This window comes from Laccaria bicolor, genomic scaffold, assembly GCF_000143565.1.
Source record: "Laccaria bicolor S238N-H82 LACBIscaffold_3 genomic scaffold, whole genome shotgun sequence".
NCBI classification, from domain to species: domain Eukaryota; kingdom Fungi; phylum Basidiomycota; class Agaricomycetes; order Agaricales; family Hydnangiaceae; genus Laccaria; species Laccaria bicolor.
Genome location: NW_001889874.1, coordinates 376,118 through 377,969, shown reverse-complemented (window position 1 = coordinate 377,969; position 1,852 = coordinate 376,118). Strand labels below are relative to the sequence as shown.

General features: G+C 50.3%; 1 protein-coding gene across 1 annotated transcript; it reads right to left on the bottom strand.

Moving 5' to 3' along the window:
- Positions 1-658: 658 nt before the first annotated feature.
- LACBIDRAFT_322452 (uncharacterized protein) lies at positions 659-1,507 on the bottom strand (the record flags this gene model as incomplete). The annotated part of the gene is made up of 3 exons (XM_001875503.1): positions 659-681; positions 769-1,272; positions 1,363-1,507. The coding sequence occupies 3 exons, from the start codon at positions 1,505-1,507 to the stop codon at positions 659-661; spliced, it is 672 nt and encodes a 223-aa protein (XP_001875538.1).
- Between the last annotated feature and the right edge of the window lie 345 nt (positions 1,508-1,852).

Genomic DNA, 1,852 nt, shown 5'->3' with positions numbered 1-1,852 from the left:
AAAACCCCCAACGCCCACGAAAACAACGCCCCCTGACACAAAACGACACCCAACGGGCACAAAACGACGCCCACCGCCAGCGCCCACGAAAACCATACCCCGCCCACGAAAACATCCCACCACCCACTGAAAAACACGAGCGCCCACCGAAAAACACGCGCTGCCCACCGAAAAACACGCACCGCCCATACAACACACGACGGCACCATGCCGCCTACCAAAACCACCACGTCCACACCAACGCCACCCACGATGATGCCCCCAATGGCAACCAGCGCCCATGACGACGGCGACGACAACACCCATGAATAATGCAAAAATGCGGACACACAACGAAAACGCGAACACGCGACGAGGAGACGACAACGAAATGTGACACAACAATGGGACGCCAATGCGGGACGACGATGGCTGAGGTCCCAGCCACACTCCCTCTACCCTCCACTGCTCCCTTCCCCCTTGCTCCACCATTCCCTCCCCCCTTTCCTCCCTCCCCCCTTTCCTCCCCCCCCCTTCCTTGTCCCTCCCCCTTCCTTCCTTCCCTCTTTCTTGTCCTTCCCTCTTTCTTGTCCTTCCCCCTTCCTCCCTCCCCTCCCTTGTTCTTCCCCCTTGCTTGTCCCTCCCAAAAATATAAATACACCCCCACCTTGTCCCTCCCCTACCCCCTCCCTTTAAGATAAACTGTGTAGTGTGTGTAGTAATACATTTCAAATACATTACAACTCAATCTAAGTCATCAGGATAAGGTTGGAGTTGAAAAAAACTTACTCTGCTTGATTCCAGTCCTATTCCACTGGAATTCCTCTGGATTCCTCTGGATTCCTCTGGAATTCCTCTGGAATTCCACTGGAATGACCCCATTCCTGCAGGAATAGGTGGGGCACTGTAAAGTACTGGATTCATCACTCGACCATTCAGATGAACTGTCTCCCCCATTCCCCATGTTTCCTGCCGTGATGAGATGGTGCTCAGGATATTTGAGACAAGTACCCTGACAAACCTCCCAATCCCATCCCATTCCAGGTCCCAGCTGAAGTGTCTGGCATTGAGCTGTCTGAATCCACTGGACAGCGAGATGACCAATTGTTTGAAAATCGCGGTACCAAGTGGAGAGATTCTCCCAGGTTGTGTACCCGCAAAGTGGGTTAAGGAAGATCTGGTCTTGGATAGTGAGGATGTCGGGTTGCCGCATGTTGAGGCGATCGAAGTAGAACTGGGGAATATATCCTCGGGGAGTGAACGGAATGGAGGGGTTGTTGTTGACTTCAGGTGCTGTGGCCTCCGTGATATAACGCGCTCAGCGGTGTAAAGCCCAAAATAAGGAAGTGGTTGTAGAAGGGTCGAGTGCATAAAAAAGTTGACCATCGGCCTGAGTAAGTACAATGAAGTCATCGGCCGTTAACTGGTAGTTGAGCGGGTTGACGTCCTCGGATAAGGAATAAGTAGAGGTGAATGGGGTCAAATGTAAGTTGGGGGTATTGGGGTTGTAAAGTTCAATGGTTTGCATAGTGAAGAGTGATTTGGCATCTGTTGTGACTGAGAGAGGATTTGTTAGGTGAAGAAGAAGATTGATAGCTTGACTGGGGGATGAAAATAGTGAAAACCGAACCTCTTTTAAGTAGTTGTCTTGGATCCATTATTCCACTACTCTTGGCTTCTTCTTTAGGAGTGCCTTGATTTTTTCCCATTCACGCAAAACTTCTGGAGCATTCTTTAGATTCTGCCTTGTCTCCCAAGTGTCGCTTTCTGGACTGTAGTTAGTATATCGCAATCGGTAGATCGGTATCTTATGCACTAGTGGGAGCCACTAGTTATGATAAAACTAAGGCAGTTGCCTACAGCGCTGTGTGTA